General features: G+C 48.0%; 1 protein-coding gene across 1 annotated transcript in view; it reads left to right on the plus strand.

Moving 5' to 3' along the window:
• LRP4 (LDL receptor related protein 4) overlaps positions 1 to 14,312 on the plus strand; it is a 51,024-nt gene that overhangs the window by 25,706 nt on the left and 11,006 nt on the right. Inside the window, exons 17-32 of the mRNA XM_080931297.1 lie at positions 324 to 532; positions 657 to 738; positions 1,617 to 1,722; positions 2,957 to 3,158; positions 5,169 to 5,358; positions 5,444 to 5,575; positions 6,728 to 6,868; positions 7,126 to 7,212; positions 7,318 to 7,489; positions 8,246 to 8,408; positions 8,525 to 8,750; positions 9,100 to 9,403; positions 11,108 to 11,326; positions 11,486 to 11,620; positions 12,347 to 12,455; positions 13,951 to 14,095. Of these exons, the coding sequence (XP_080787423.1) occupies positions 324 to 532; positions 657 to 738; positions 1,617 to 1,722; positions 2,957 to 3,158; positions 5,169 to 5,358; positions 5,444 to 5,575; positions 6,728 to 6,868; positions 7,126 to 7,212; positions 7,318 to 7,489; positions 8,246 to 8,408; positions 8,525 to 8,750; positions 9,100 to 9,403; positions 11,108 to 11,326; positions 11,486 to 11,620; positions 12,347 to 12,455; positions 13,951 to 14,095 (2,622 nt within the window). The remainder of the gene's footprint in view (positions 1 to 323; positions 533 to 656; positions 739 to 1,616; positions 1,723 to 2,956; positions 3,159 to 5,168; positions 5,359 to 5,443; positions 5,576 to 6,727; positions 6,869 to 7,125; positions 7,213 to 7,317; positions 7,490 to 8,245; positions 8,409 to 8,524; positions 8,751 to 9,099; positions 9,404 to 11,107; positions 11,327 to 11,485; positions 11,621 to 12,346; positions 12,456 to 13,950; positions 14,096 to 14,312) is intronic.

Consider the following 14,312-nt stretch of genomic DNA (forward strand, 5'->3'; position numbering starts at 1 on the left):
TCAGAAGTAAGCTGGGAGTTGGCAGTGGCCCAGCCATGGCGCTGGAAGTGGTCGGGAGGTCAGAAGAGAGAACGGTCCGAATGGAACTGATAGACACCCAAAGCAGTGGGGTAAAATCTGTTCCCACTGGAGTCCAAAGTCTAATCCCACGAGGATGGGTGGGTCTGGGCTTCAGGGCACCTGCAGTATGAAGAGGAGGGGGCAAAGGGCAGCAGGTCCCAGGAAGTGTGATTGAACCAGGTGTCACCCAGGTGAGCATCTGTGTCTGTCACTGTTACTGGATTTAGAGCATTAAAAGGCGACCCCTCTCGGCCTTTGATCAGGTCTTGACAAGTTCCTGCTTTTTGCCCGAAGGATGGACATCCGTCGGATCAGCTTCGACACAGAGGACCTGTCCGACGATGTCATCCCACTGGCTGACGTGCGCAGTGCTGTGGCCCTTGACTGGGACTCCCGGGATGACCACGTGTACTGGACAGATGTCAGCACTGATACCATCAGCAGGGCCAAGTGGGATGGAACAGGACAGGAGGTAGGGCTGCGTGGACCCAGTCCCTCCAGGAGGGAAGTGTTTCCCGTTCCTTGCCGTTGTAGAGTTTGGGCTCCAGAGTTGGACTAGGAGCGCAGAGAGTGATACAGCTTTGCTTCCTGCCCAGGTGGTAGTGGACACCAGTTTGGAGAGCCCTGCTGGCCTGGCGATTGACTGGGTCACCAACAAACTCTACTGGACAGATGCAGGTATGTCCAGGGCGCAGTGGGCGGGCTGGAGTTTCCCGAGTGCATATAAACTTCAGCACTTACTTATCTAAAGTGCAACTTCTGCGCTGTACTTGGTGCTTGAAATGTGTTGAGGCATCTCAGACAATGATCTTATGACTGGTTTGTTTGTTTTCCATGAATGTCTGGATAAAATAGGCATTTTTCTGTGAGTCTTAGTGGGGTAGAGGCTTGGGAGATAAAAGGAATACCTGTAAACTAGTGTTCTTCAAAGTGTGGTTTCTGGAACAACAACATCAGCGTGTTGTGGGAAGTTGTGAGAAATTCAGATCCTGACACACACACACACACACCAACTTAACTCAAAATTTTGAGGAATTAATTGCAAGAATCTTTAAAGATCCCTATAGGTGTATGTGTGTACCTGAGTGTGTGTATGTAGACCAGATATGTAAATGTGCTCATAGAAGCCAGACAAATGTATCAGGTCCCCTGGAACTGGAGTTACAGGCAGTCTTGAGTGACCCAATACGGGTCTTGGGAACTGAACCTGTGTCCTTTGCATGAGCAGCAAGCACTTTTAACCCCTGAGCCGTCTCTCCAGCCATAGGAACCTGTATTTTAACAAGCTCTTCTCCTTTTTGTGTGCAGTGAAATCTGAGAATCCTTGCTTTGAACCATGGGCTTCCTAGCTTTAGAAACATGTGCTATTCCACGGAGCGAGAGTAACCACTGCCTCAAATCTTTTTCTCATAGTTTCAGCCACTAAATATCCACTGTGTATTCACCACAAAGTCTCTGCCGAACATTTACTGCATTCAGAGCTCTGTGCTAGCCTGGGGCTATGGGAGAAGAAGGAACAAGCCTGGGGTTCATTTTTTCCCCTTCTTCCTTGGTAGGCACAGACCGGATCGAAGTGGCCAACACGGACGGTAGCATGAGGACGGTGCTCATCTGGGAGAACCTGGATCGTCCTCGGGACATCGTGGTTGAGCCCATGGGCGGGTATGTGCTGTCCCTTCTGAGCCTCAACTCCCCAAAGGACGGGATAAAGACGGGAGTCTGGAGATTAGGGAGAAGGGCCGAGAGGGGACGTGGAATCTCTGTCTTCTCTCTGGCAAGGTTTAAAATGTAAATCTTTTAATTTTTAATTTTCCCTAAAAAGATTTGCTGTTGTTGTTGTTGACTCATAAAAGCAATTTCATTTTTTTAAAGATTTATTTATTTATTTATTTACTTATTATAAGTACACTGTAGCTGTCTTCAGACACACCAGAAGAGGGCATCAGATCCCATTACAGATGGTTGTGAGCCACCATGTGGTCGCTGGGATTTGAACTCAGGACCTCTGGAAGAACAGTCAGTGCTCTTAACCACAGAGCCATCTCTCCAGCCCCGCAATTTCATTATTAAAAAATATTAAATTTATTAAAAGCAAAATTCTTGCCTTCTTCATGATAATTGTTAACACTTTAGAGCATATTTTTCTGAAATATATTTTGCTCTAAATGCCCACAAATATTGGTGATGGTAATGGTGGTGGCGGCTGTGGCAGCAGTTTGGGTTTCATTAAAGTGACATTGTTTTGGAACCTGATAAGTACCTGTAATCCTAGCAGTGGGAAGTGGAAGAAAGAGGGTCAGGAGTGTAAGGCTGTTCTGGCTATTTAGCAAGTTCAAGATTAGCCTGGGCTGTATGAGATCTTATCTCAAAAAACAAACCAAACAAAAACCCCACCCCACTCCCAAAACAGCCGCACTTCAGTTTGGTTTATATCCTTCATAGCTTCCTTGCCTGAGTCCTGCCTCTCACTCTTCTTCATAGTTACATGGAATTTTGTGAACTTATGTCCTAATTATCTAATGCGTATAGACAAGAGAACATATTTGCTGGGCATGGCAGGGGGTTCAATCTCCCCTTCTTTCTTCACTCCCAAGGTGGCCTCCTCTGCTGCATACTCTTTAAGCCTTAGCCACTCATCTGTCAAGACTCTGAGGTACCTTTTGGTAGTGATGGAAGGTATAAGGCCTTCAGGGACAGCTCTGAGTCCAGGTTCATGGTAACTCTTGGAGCAGGACCCCTACAGCCTCTGAGGACCTTGCATCCCCACTGGTATTTTTCTCATGCTGTGGGTTGAGCCCTTGACCTCACATATGCTGTGAGGTGTTCTCAGTGACCCACACTCAGACCGACACTGGATACTGACTGGAAGTCTAAGAACCCCTTTGCTTATATACAGGTACATGTACTGGACTGACTGGGGTGCAAGCCCCAAGATTGAACGAGCTGGAATGGACGCCTCTAGTCGACAAGTCATCATCTCTTCCAATCTAACGTGGCCGAATGGATTAGCTATTGACTATGGGTCCCAGAGGCTGTACTGGGCTGATGCCGGCAGGAAGACTATTGAATTTGCTGGGCTGGATGGCAGCAAGAGGAAGGTAAAGCCTCTAAAGCCTCTTCCCTGCTCTGGAAGCCTCCAGAACAGCATTCTCTGGCTGACAGCTGACAGGAACTAGGGAGACCCAGAGGTTTGGGGACCAGCATGGGACAGATGCTGTTTCTGTAAGAATCCAGCTCCAGGTGACATAGGGCTGCTTGTTGATGACTCAAGCCTACTAGGAATTAGAGTTGATTATGGTCTGGACACTCACACACACACACACACACACACACACACACTCACTCACACACTCACTCACACACACTCACACACACACACACTCACTCACACACTCACACACACACTCACTCACACACTCACTCACACACACACACTCACACACACACACTCACTCACACTCACTCACACACACACTCACACACACTCACTCACACACTCACTCACACACACTCACACACACACTCACTCACACACACACTCACACACACTCACACACACACACTCACACACTCACTCACACACTCACTCACACACTCACACACACTCACACACTCACACACACACTCACTCACTCACACAGGCTTTCTTAGTCTGCATTGCAACTGATGGTAAACAATCGCCTTTCGAGCACCGAGCCAAAACTGAGATGCCTCTCTTTTGCCTTTGTTTATTTTGTTATGATTTTCAACTTTCAGGAAAACGACAGGAGTATAAGAGGAATACCATTTTTCCACATTTCCCCTAAAATTCTCATTCTTCCTCTCTCCCTTCCTCTCTCTCCTTCCCTCCCTTCTCTCTTCCCTCCTCCCTTCCTCTCTCTCCACATACATACACACATACATACAAACGTAAACATACACACACACACACACACACACACACAAATCTTTTTCTCAGTCATCTGAGATTAAATTGGAAACATTTTGCCATAGTTCCAAAATTTTTCCAGCATTCTTAACCTTCTATGATAAATGAGCTTGGAGCTAGTACAGTGAGTAAAGCACTCGCCACATAAGCATCAGGAGCTGAGTTCAGATCCCGGATCCCAATACAATCTGTGCAGAGTAGCGTATCTGTTATCCGAGGGCTCCTAAGGGAAGATGAGAGGCAGAGGCACCAGAAGCCCAGAAGCTCATAAACCTGATATCTTGGCATAAACCACGGAGAACCATGTGGAAGGCGAAGACACATACATGAGATTATCCTCTGACTACATACAGGCACATGGACTGTTTCCCTATAGATATCACACACTCTGAAAAGCAAACATACTAAACAATAAAATTAACGTTGGCATAATATTACTGTGCAACACACACACTGTTTAAATTCATTTCCAGTATCTTCAGTAATGCCTTTCAGTAATTTTAATTTTTTTCTCTTTTACTCCAATTATCTAATCCAGACTCACTCACCACCCTAGTGACCCGGCCCCCACCCCGGCCTCCCTGGGGCCATGCTGACCCCAGCTGTGTAGCCCTAGCTGGTCCCAGACTTGGGTCGCCCTCCTGGCTGGTTCCTCTCAGTTCTGGGACTGCGGGCCTGCACAACAGCTCATGACCATGTCCCTTATCTTCTAGTCTTGTTTCTTCCTCGGACTCTCTCAACCTTTCTATTTAAAACAAAGCCGTTTATTTCGTTTGTGTGCCCTCAGTGCGTGTCAGAAGACAGCTTGTAGGAGTTGCTTCTCTCCTTCTACCACATGGAATCCAGAGATTGAACTCCGGTCACCATATTTGGTGGCAAGCACCTTTGTCTTGCTGGCCCGTCTTTGCATCTTGCCGTATATGTTTTGATTGCTTGGTCAAAGTGGTATCCACTATAAAGTTGCTAATTTTCCTTTTGTGATTTGAGCCAAGAAACACTGGAGCTCTGTGATGGCATTTTCCAGCAGTCACACAGCACTTAGATAGGTGTTAACACATGCTCGCAGACACGAGCTGAGAGAGACAAGGTCCAGGTCACAAGAAGTTGCTGCCTAGTGCTTTGCTAAGCTCTTGCCTGACCCCTGTACTGTTTCATGATTACAAGTGTTGGGTCCTTCCAGGTACTAATTGGAAGTCAACTCCCCCACCCTTTTGGGCTGACTCTATATGGACAGCGCATCTATTGGACTGACTGGCAGACCAAAAGTATACAGAGTGCCGACCGGCTGACGGGGCTCGACCGGGAGACCCTGCAGGAGAACCTGGAGAATCTTATGGACATCCATGTCTTCCACCGCCAGAGGCCTCCAGGTAAGCAGCTGTCAGCAACGGAAGGCTTCCCCCTCAGCCTTTTTGTTCCCTAGTGGCCTCGCTGACAGCTCCCCTTCCTATACAGTGACAACACCATGTGCTGTGGAGAATGGCGGCTGCAGTCATTTGTGTCTCAGGTCCCCAAATCCAAGCGGCTTCAGTTGTACCTGCCCCACAGGTATCAACCTGCTGCTTGACGGCAAGACATGCTCACCAGGTGAGTCAGAGCAGGGCCTGTTTGGGAGGGAAGGGGCTGTTCTTCCGTAGAAATCCTCCCATACGGTCAGAGCATCTGGGGACGGGTGAGGGCTTTCAGAAGGAGCAGGGAAGACCAGGTCCCATTGTTTCTCGTGGTCATCTTGGATACTAGAGAGACTGTCCCATCTCAACAGTTTCACCTGTTGCAAAATTACAATAGGACAACTTGTTTAGAACAGGACATTCCTTTGTCGAAACTTGGTAAAATAAATATAAAAATGTGTCCTATCTACAATAGACTCTTCCTTAGATGAGCTGCTTTTGTTAGCACAGGGCCTGTGTGTCATTCTTATGAGAGGAACCCAGAAGTAGGGCCTGGCTACTCAGATGTTAGGGGTCAAGGTTTCTCCTATGGCTACTGTGTGCAAGGCTTGGACTCTTAACTCATAAAGAATCTGAATGCCTCTCAGCTGGTGACCAAAGCTTCCTGGGACCTTTTACTTGTTTCCTTAAGTTTTATGATAAAAGGGTCCTTCAAAGAGGACTGCTGCTGCTGTGATACCGCTCTCCATTCCACTCCTGTGTGTGTGTGTGTGTGTGTGTGTGCGAGCGCGTCTGTCTGCTTGTCTGTCTGTGGATAACATGAGGTAGTCTGTTTCCTCCTTCCGTCATAAGCATCTTGGAGAATGAATCCAGGCCATCCATCTAGTAGCAAGCACCCTCACCCACTGAGTCAGCTTGCCACACCTCCTTCCATAGAATAAATAAAGAGGTGAGGTGGGCAGGGTGATGTACATCTGTCGTCTCAACACCTGGGAGAATTTGGAGATGAAGACCCTCCTCATCTACACCATGAGGCCAGGGCCAGCCTAGGCCATATGAGGCCCCTTTTCAAGCTTTCCTAACACCCAAAAAGGAAGTACCATTTGTACAATGTGTAAAGCTTAATGCTCAGTGCTTTATGTATGTACACAATTTCTTTTCATCCTTGTAGTTATCCCATTATTATTCCCACTGTGCAGAGCAGGCTTAAATCATTTCAGTAATTTGCCTAGACTCGTAGAACCAGACAACAGTATCAGGCCTTGGGCTTCAGTTCGCCTGCTTCCAAATCCTCTTAGTGTCTCTGCTAGAGTGACTGTCCTCCCACCTTCTCTCTCTACCTGGGCAGGCATGAACAGTTTCCTCATCTTCGCCAGGAGGATTGATGTTCGAATGGTCTCCTTGGACATCCCTTATTTTGCTGATGTGGTGGTACCCATCAATATGACCATGAAGAACGCCATTGCCATTGGAGTGGACCCTCTGGAAGGTCTGTGTGACTCTTGTTCTCATCTGTATCTCTGCCTGGTCAACAGCCGGCACTGTGCTTCCTTCCTCTCACCTTTGCCTTCTGTTCTTGGCTGTCTTTGCCAAGAGCTGCCCTGCTATGACATCCCTCTACTTGTATCCATTTCCTGTTAGGGTCTATAGGACTCTTTGACTGTCCGGGTGTCTCGGGCTCCGAATCAGTTGTGGGTACCACTGTGGGCAGGCAGGACGTGGGTTGAGTCAAGCCTTCCCTCTTAGGAAAAGTGTACTGGTCTGACAGCACACTGCACAAGATCAGCCGTGCCAGCCTGGATGGCTCACAGCATGAGGACATCATCACTACGGGTGAGCCTTCCTCCCAACCCAAGGGCCACCTGTCTGGCTAAAGAGCTGGGAAATAGCCCATCTGCCTGAAGGCAGGAGTCAGTGTGCTCTTCCGACATTCTGCAGGTCTGCAGACCACAGATGGACTTGCAGTGGATGCCATCGGCCGGAAAGTGTACTGGACAGACACAGGAACGAATCGGATTGAAGTTGGCAACCTGGATGGGTCTATGCGGAAAGTGTTGGTGTGGCAGAACCTTGACAGTCCCCGGGCCATTGTACTGTACCACGAAATGGGGTGAGAGCCGCCTTCATCACCCTTGGTGGTTGAGTGAACCAAGCTTAGCCGAGACTATGGATAAGTGAAGGGTACCCAGTGGGAAATGTGTTATGGGAGCACTGTGGACCCCGGAGATCACGTAGACTAACCCTGACCCCGGAGTGTTCTGCTCCCTTGCAGCGTCTCTCTTTGTGCCAGCGTAGTGTGCACCGCTTTAAAGCGTGAGCCTCGCCATCAGTAGACAGGATTCAAGGGCTGGGGGATCCATCGCTTAGTAAAGTGCTTGCCACACAAGCATGAGTTTGGTCCCGGTACCTGAATAAAAAGCTAGGTATCGGCGGGATATGTGCTTAAGTACTGGAGAAGCAGAAACAGGAGAAGCCCCGGAGTTTGCTGGATAGCTAGGCTTGTTGAACCACTGGGCTCAGGTTCAGCGAAAGATTGTATGTTAAAAGGTAAAGTGAGTGAGGATCATCCACCTCTGGTCTCAAGCCTCACGCACACACACATGCACCTGCATACACAAAATACACACAGAGACCAAGGTTTAAATTCTCTCATGTGTATTATCTTCCTCACTTTGGATCTAATGTTTAAAATCTCTGATCCTTATCAGCTTTCTCCCCATCAAGCAAGGGTTCGAGTAAAATCGCTCACCTTGTCACCCGCCCTTCCGAGGACTGAGATAATGCATGTGAAAAGGTTTGACATACCGCAGCATTCACAGTGTATGTGTGCCGTTAGACTAACCAGCTGCTCCACTTCCTCCATCAGGCTCATGTACTGGACAGACTGGGGGGAGAATGCCAAATTAGAGCGTTCCGGAATGGATGGCTCAGACCGTACTGTGCTCATCAACAACAACCTAGGGTGGCCTAACGGACTGACCGTGGATAAGACCAGCTCCCAACTGCTATGGGCTGATGCCCATACTGAGGTGAGAGTCCTGCCTCTGCTTCCCACAAGCCTGGGAAGATGGGAGAGAGCTCTTCAGGATCTTCACTGAAGGCCCCTGGTGGACTAACAGCCACCTCCCCACAATCTCCTCCACAGAGAATCGAGGTGGCTGACCTGAATGGTGCCAATCGGCATACATTGGTGTCACCAGTACAGCACCCATACGGCCTCACTCTGCTTGACTCCTATATCTACTGGACCGACTGGCAGACCCGAAGCATCCACCGGGCTGACAAGAGCACTGGCGGCAACGTCATCCTTGTGAGGTCCAACCTGCCAGGCCTCATGGACATCCAAGCTGTTGACCGGGCGCAGCCACTGGGTGAGAGGATCCTAGGATTCTTGAGTCAGGGACCCTGGATTTCTGGGGTTATCACAACAGCAGACTATAGCCAGGGTACAGAGTCACTTACAATCAGATTTCCTAAGCTCTACTTCCGGGATAAGTCTTTTGTCCCTCTGGGTATGGCTGCTACCACAGGTCTGTGATACTGCTACCTCCAAAAAGCTCTAGCTCATTTCTACCAAACACTGAATCTTGTCACTAAGAGCAGTGAATAGTTAACCATATGAGACTAGGTCCTTTATATGTCTTCTAGCCTCCCAGGCTGGGTGTGAATGCTCTAGCCTCCCAGACTGAGTGTGAACACGTGATGCTCTTCTCTCACTAGGTTTTAATAAGTGTGGCTCGAGAAACAGTGGCTGCTCCCACCTCTGTTTACCTCGGCCTTCTGGTTTCTCCTGTGCCTGCCCCACTGGGATTCAGCTGAAGGGAGACGGGAAGACCTGTGACCCCTCTCCAGAGACCTACCTGCTCTTCTCCAGTCGAGGCTCCATTCGCCGTATCTCACTGGACACCGATGACCACACCGATGTGCATGTCCCTGTTCCTGGGCTCAACAATGTCATCTCCCTAGACTATGACAATGTGGATGGAAAGGTTTATTACACAGATGTTTTCCTGGATGTTATCAGGTATGAGTGGCACTGGAACCCACGGGGGACACACTAACCCTGAGCTCACATTCTCTGTTGACAAATAAGTGAACTGAATAGCTTGGCCATTTAGCTGCGGAGTTAGATTTCTGAGCACTTCACAGCAATCCACACTTCTATTGCTTGTTTGTTGGTTTATTGACTGTAAAGCTTCTCAGGGGTCTGAGACTGGAAGATCGCTAGTTAGAGGCCAACATGGGCAAGGTCCCGTCTCAAAAAAATAAAAGCAGAGCTGGTTATGGTGGGTCCCCACCCAAAATCTCAGGACTCAAGAGGAGGAGGCAGGAAGACAGTGAGTTGAAGATTAACCTGTCTTAAAAATGATAAACAGGATGTCGGTCAGAGTACTTGTGTGGTATGCAGAAAGCACTGAGCTTGTTCTCAGCACTGCCCGAAGTGGACACTTGAGGCAGAAAGATCACAAGGTCAAGGCCATTTTTGGCTGTATAATGAGCTAGCTCAGGGCCTGACAGACACAAGGAATCGTCAAGCTGCCTGTAGGGATACTATCCAGCCTGCTCAGCAAGCAGAAGCTTATGTGGTAGGCCCCAGATTTCCCACTTCTGTGAGCTGTTACGCATGCTGTCCTGGGCTTTGGTAATGTTTCTTTGAATCAAGTCTGCTCCTGTGAATAACTCCTCACTCATACTCCTGTAAGTAACCCAAATAAAGCTCACTGGCTAAAAAAAAAAAAAAAAAAAAAAAGAAAAGAAAAAGAAAAAAAGGAAGCAAAGAAAATTAAGGAATGGTCAGGACTAATAAAAGTTGAATAATGTAAACAAACAAACAAATAAATAGCTCCAGGCCTGTGCTGCATGAAACTCTATCTCAAAAAATCTTAAAAACATACATTCACACGCAAACTTATCACATAAATCTGGTTTATTAAACAAACAAACATGATGCCAAATTGGCAACTTGGAGCTTCCACACTTAGTGTTAGGTCCTGAGGGGACTCTAAGAATCCCCTGAGGCAGGTGAGAAGTTAGAGCCTGTATTGCAGTATAGGGACCTTAGCCCAACAGTAAGTTTTATATCACTTTACGAGGTTATTTTGGGTGACTTTTTTTTTTTTTAATTTCAACACAACTCAAGAATATGATGTCACACCAATACAAGAGACTTGCCATGGCAGAAATTCTTAGGTGGGATATAGAAATCTTTGCCTTTGTTCTCCTGAAGGTGTATTCATATCTCATGTGGTATGAACAGTTTAGAGAAATCCTCCAGTTGACTGTGACATGATCCTTATCCCTGGTGCATTAGTCTCTCTTTAAGAGCACAGATTGGCTTCAGCAAACCTTTCCTTTGTATCTTTGCTTTGCTTTGTTCTAGAGACTGAAGCCAAGGCCAGTGTTCTACCACTGAACTACACTCTCAGCCCCAACCTACCTGTTTCATAATCACCCCAGGTAGCAATCCTTGTGTCCTCACAGAGTTATATTAGGGATGTTTTAACTTGTCCTATGGCAAGATATGTAGCCAAACCCTTCACTACTTTCATTTTGTAGGAAACACTCCTAAGAATTCACTGTCTAGTTCCTTCTGCTTGTACTGAGCACCTCCCTACCATGCTTGGTACTGAGGAACACACTGTATCTGTCTCTGTAGAGCATATAGTGAGCTCCAGGGTATGATTCCTGGTCAATCTGGTTACTCAAACAACCTTGCATTATCCCCAAGGCGAGCAGACCTGAATGGCAGCAACATGGAGACTGTTATTGGGCATGGGTTGAAGACCACTGATGGGCTGGCAGTGGACTGGGTTGCCAGAAACCTGTATTGGACAGATACAGGCCGAAATACCATCGAAGCATCTCGACTAGACGGTTCCTGTCGCAAAGTGCTAATCAACAACAGTCTAGATGAGCCCCGGGCCATTGCTGTTTTCCCCAGAAAGGGGTAAGTTCAAGTCTATCAGGAAAGAGATCCAGGATAGAAGGGACTGGTAGAAAAGAAGCTCCCAGAAGGTGCTTACAGATTAATGGCAGCCATTATATTCTGCCAACCTCTTTGCACCATCTCCCAATGCTTTGTGACAATGGCACTTTTGTATCTTAGGTACCTCTTCTGGACAGATTGGGGCCACATTGCCAAGATTGAACGGGCAAACCTGGATGGTTCTGAGAGGAAAGTTCTCATCAACACAGACTTAGGCTGGCCCAATGGCCTTACCTTGGATTATGATACCCGCAGGTGAGGACCCTGTCCCAAACAGCCGCCTGAAAATAGAGGATGGGCCAAGGAGAGGACAGAGATTGACATGGGGGAAAGGAAAGACAGGAAGCTAGTGGATAGATGAGGAAGAAGAAGCAATGAGAAGGGGGAGACGATACGGTCAGTACCAGGCTTGCTGAAGCCAGCCCTGGGCCTTCAGTGGTGCTGGGCTCCTCGGTTTACAGGTTCTGAGGACCATTAGTAGACAGAATGTGCCCCACTTTCCACATCCGTTTAGGGTCTTAGATTTGTGGTTTACCTGTGGAAGCAATAGGCACTGGAATTGGCAATTTCTTCTCTACATTAGAAGTGGGGGCAGAGGAGGGTGACTTCCTCCTCCTTCCCCCAGAGGAAAAGAATTAAGGTCAGGTCATCTGGAAAGTTGGTAGGTGATCTTTTAACCTTGGTTAGGGCCTAAGCCCTTTCTGAGGACCATTTATAAAAATTTGTGCTTAGATTTCTGGATAGGTCCCAAAGGGTGATTAAGTTGCCAAGAAAAAGCTGTAGGTGGTCTTAGATTCTCTGTGTCTCCACAGAGCCTCCCTGACTAAGAGTTAGCGTCTCTTTCTTTAGCTATGGGGCTCTTGGTGGCCTCTTATCAGGAATGTTTCCTGGCTGTGTGGCACCTGCTAGTTCAGCTCGGGGAGGAGCAGGAAGTTCCTTCTGGGGAAGAACCATCTGCTCCCCTCCTCTTTCTCTTTGCAGGATCTACTGGGTAGATGCACATCTGGACCGGATCGAGAGTGCTGACCTCAATGGGAAGCTGAGGCAGGTCTTGGTCAGCCACGTGTCTCACCCCTTTGCCCTTACACAGGTACTGGCTCAGGAGAGAGGGCACTAACATGGGTGTTTCCCAGGGATTCTAAACCACTAAGCACTCTGCTATCCTGGCCCGGCACTTCCAGTTCTATCATGTGTAGGCTATGAAATGGAGGTGCACAGATTCAGCTGCGGAACTTGCTGACGCACATGAGCCAGGGCCCTGGCTATAGAGAAGTTGCTTTGTCACAACTGAGCCCAGGAACACGGAATTTTGATATGTTCCTTGGTTGAATCTACTGCTGTGCTTTTAGTTCACTTAGGAGGTGGAGGCAGGAGGACTCAAGGTTATCAGCAGCTACTTAGCTAGTTTGATGCTAGCCTGGGCTATATGAGTCAAACATTATCCTTCTTTATGCTGGGGACTGAACCTGTGGCACATTGCCACCACCCTGTACTGTGTATTTGATGTTTACTCACCATAAAGGGTTTGTCTGAATTTACCCGGCAATAGGCTAATACTGAATATATTTTCTCAGTCCACAAATGTCTTTCAGAATTTCGAACATTCTCTCACTGAGGAGGAAGAGAACAGTACTTGCATTTCCCCTCTCCCCCTTGCGGAGGGTGTCACTCCCAGTGCATTGTCAGGTAGCAGAGGATTTGAGTCAGGGTTCTGAACAAAAAGACCCATGCAGCAAAGGATGAAACGAACCTCTGGGTTCCTGTTCGGTGGGGAGTGAGCTATTCGATCATCTGACTGAGGATTGAGTGTCAGTGCTCCAGACTTGGAGTTAAAGCAAACGCGAGCTTTTTATTTATTTAAACTTTCAATTTTTAAAAACTTCATTGATTCTTTGTGAAGTTCGCGTTGTGCACCCCAATCCCACCCATCTCCCCATCTCCTCGTACCCGCTCCCTACCTTTACAACCTCCCCCCCAAAAAATTTTTTTAAAAAAATCTCATTGTGGAAGCTGTAGCGTGTCACAGCCAGGCACATTCTTAACATAGTAACTTGGACTGGAGGCATGTGGCTGTAGCTCTAGCCCTTGGGAGGAAGAGGCAGCGGGTTATTGAGTGTGAGTCCCACCTGAGCTACACAGTGAGTTCCAGACTCCCTGGGGCTGCATAGCAAGACTGCCTCAAGAAGAAATAAATAAAATAGGTAGGCATTGTGAGGTATGTCTATGATTCTAGCACTTGGGAGGTGGAGGCAGGAGAATTCAGAGTTCAGAGCCATCCTCGGCTACATGGTAAATTCGAGGCCAATCTAGGCTATGTGAGAGCTCAAGAAACAACAGCAAAGCATATGAATGATCAAACAAAACAAGTACTGGAGTGGGGCGGAACAACAAACAACAGAAGTACAAACCAGTCACTACCAGTCGAAACTGTGTGGGGGTCCGGAGGGGTTTGCTGAGGGCTATCTGAGGCGCACAGCAGTCACTGAGATCTGACACAGAAGGCATTTCAGCAGTGGGCGAGCGCACTGAGGCACAGAAGTGGGGTCTGACTGCTGCATGCTTCTTCTGGGTTCCTCATCGAGCAGCAAGACAGGTGGATCTACTGGACAGACTGGCAGACCAAATCCATCCAGCGCGTCGACAAGTACTCAGGCCGCAACAAGGAGACAGTGCTAGCCAACGTGGAGGGACTCATGGATGTCATTGTGGTGTCCCCTCAGCGGCAGACAGGTAGGTCCCCAGGAACTGAGCCCCTTTCCTCACAGTCGGTGGGACTGGCTTTGGTTCTCCCAAGGACTGCTAGTGGCCAACATAATTAGAGCCACAAGAAAACCTCTGGGCCCGTGTTTCATGTTATTTAAGACCTTTGTATTCTCTGTGATTATCCCCTTCCTGTCCTGGAAGTAAAATAGCCCCGGATTTTCTCCCTTTTGAGAAGTATGAGACT

Source organism: Micromys minutus, assembly GCF_963924665.1.
Source record: "Micromys minutus genome assembly, chromosome: 17".
In the NCBI taxonomy this organism is placed as follows: domain Eukaryota; kingdom Metazoa; phylum Chordata; class Mammalia; order Rodentia; family Muridae; genus Micromys; species Micromys minutus.